This window comes from Berghia stephanieae, chromosome 11 (genome assembly GCF_034508935.2).
Source record: "Berghia stephanieae isolate SIO BIC M18660-M18661 chromosome 11, UCSD_Bste_1.3, whole genome shotgun sequence".
Classification (NCBI taxonomy): Eukaryota; Metazoa; Mollusca; class Gastropoda; order Nudibranchia; family Aeolidiidae; genus Berghia; species Berghia stephanieae.
Window position 1 is genome coordinate 8832417 of NC_088370.1, and position 2500 is coordinate 8834916.

Consider the following 2500-nt stretch of genomic DNA (forward strand, 5'->3'; position numbering starts at 1 on the left):
GTCCTACATGTTAAATGTTTCTGTTGACCCCCTGTAAAAGCGCTTTGAGCACATTTAGTGGATATTCATCATCATCATCATCATCATCATTGCCTTTTTCACCCTGGATCAGGGTATAGGCCACAGACAAACAGTTTCCATCCTTCTCTATCCTGAGCCAACATTTTTATCTCATTCCAGGTCTTACCACTTCTCTGTATATCAGCTTCTAGTGGATATTACGCGATATAAAAGTTCATTAATTTAAAATATAAAAGCTCATTATTTAATCGACATTGGTCTATATCATAACTGAAGTTTAAAAATCCCCCCCCCCCCCCAAAGAAAAAAAAATAGAGCTTTGATATAGCGTAATATCCACTATAAGTAAGGCGATATTACCATTTTTTCGGACATAGACAATGCTGTTGACACCCAGGAGCTCATTTTACACCCGAGTACGGTGAGGGAATGTGAGTTAAATAGCTTTTTCCAAGGACTCAACTCAACTATGCGCCGCTTAGATCTGGACTCTCCATTCTTTGTTGACTTTAACCCAAATACACCGCCCCCCCTCCCCCCCCCTTCCCCATTCAAGTATTTGCTCATGCAGTGTTAAATATTTCTAATTTCTATATAATTGTCTCGTCACAAAAGATTGACGACGAAGTGGATTTTGAAGGTCACCTCTCCGTTCTCTGTTGATTCTGACTCATACCCCGCCCATCCTATTCCAACCACCTCTCTCTCTCTCTCTCTCTCTCTCTCTCTCTCTCTCTCTCTCTCTATTCGCTTATGTCAAATTGAATATTATTTCTATATAATTTTCTGGTCTAAAAAAATTGACGAATCTTATTGTGAAGATCATATCTCCATCTTTGTTGTTTTTGAATCAATTACCCCCCCCCCCCACCTCCCCGCCCTCCAACTATTAATTTACTCATGTCAAATATTTTATTATTTCCATATAATTTTCTCGTCCAAAAAGATTGAAGAAGACCAGGACAAGAGCAGACTGGGCAACAAAATCCAGTTCAAGAATCAAGAATTGGACCAGTTCCAGGAGACACAGAGGTGTCGTATCGACAAGCAGATGGGACAATGGGAGAAGAGGAGACAGAGGCAGCAACTCCGTCACCAACAACAGCAACAGAAACAGCAACAGCAGCAGCAGAAACAGCATTTCTGGCAGTGGACTCCGGCCCCCAAGGTCGTCAAACAGGCGAGCTCATTCTTCAAGCCGGCGTCGGAGATATCTGAGACTGAGAGGAGTTCATACAGCAGTTACTACACCGACGACTCTATATAATGTGTGCTTGTGACATTTCAGAGACCTGACTATATAATGTATGCTTGTGACATTCTGCAGACATGACTATATAATGCGCGCTTGTGACATTCTGCAGACATGACTATATAATGTGTGCTTGTGACATTCTGCAGACATGACTATATAATGTGTGCTTGTGACATTCTGCAGACCTGATTATATAATGTGTGCTTGTGAATTCTGCAGACGTGACCATATAATGTGTGCGTGTGACATTCTGCAGACGTGACTATATAATGTGTGCGTGTGACATTCTGCAGACATGACTATATAATGTGTGCTTGTGACATTCTGCAGACGTGACTATATAAAGTGTGCTTGTGACATTCTGCAGACCTGATTATATATATTATAATGTGTGCTTGTGACATTCTGCAGACGTGACTATATAATGTGTGCGTGTGACATTCTGTAGACGTGACTATATAATGTGTGCTTGTGACATTCTGCAGACCTGATTATATAATGTGTGCTTGTGACATTCTGAAGACGTGACTATATAATGTGTGCGTGTGACATTCTGTAGACGTGACTATATAATGTGTGCTTGTGACATTCTGCAGACCTGATTATATAATGTGTGCTTGTGACATTCTGCAGACGTGACTATATAATGTGTGTGTGTGACATTCTGCAGATATGACTATATAATGTGTGCTTGTGACATTCTGCAGACCTGATTATATATATTATAATGTGTGCTTGTGACATTCTGCAGACGTGACTATATTATGTGTGCTTGTGACATTCTGCAGACGTGACTATATAATGTGTGGTTGTGACATTCTGCAGACCTGATTATATAATGTGTGCTTGTGACATTCTGCAGACGTGACTATATAATGTGTGCGTGTGACATTCTGTAGACGTGACTATATAATGTGTGCCTGTGACATTCTGCAGACCTGATTATATAATGTGTGCTTGTGACATTCTGTAGACGTGACTATATTATGTGTGCTTGTGACATTCTGCAGACGTGATTATATAATGTGTGCCTGTGACATTCTGTAGACGTGACTATATAATGTGTGCCTGTGACATTCTGCAGACGTGATTATATAATGTGTGCTTGTGACATTCTGCAGACGTGACTATATAATGTGTGCCTGTGACATTCTGTAGACGTGACTATATAATGTGTGATTGTGACATTCTGCAGACCTGATTATATAATGTGTACTTGAAAGG

At 40.4% G+C, this 2500-nt stretch overlaps 1 protein-coding gene across 1 annotated transcript in view; it reads left to right on the forward strand.

The window, feature by feature from the left end:
• LOC144956323 (uncharacterized) overlaps nt 1–1397 on the forward strand; it is a 6669-nt gene extending 5272 nt beyond the window's left edge. The window contains exon 3 of the mRNA XM_078886820.1: nt 968–1397. Within this exon, the coding sequence (XP_078742946.1) occupies nt 968–1288 (321 nt within the window). The 3' untranslated portion in view covers nt 1289–1397. The remainder of the gene's footprint in view (nt 1–967) is intronic.
• The last annotated feature ends 1103 nt before the right edge of the window (nt 1398–2500 follow it).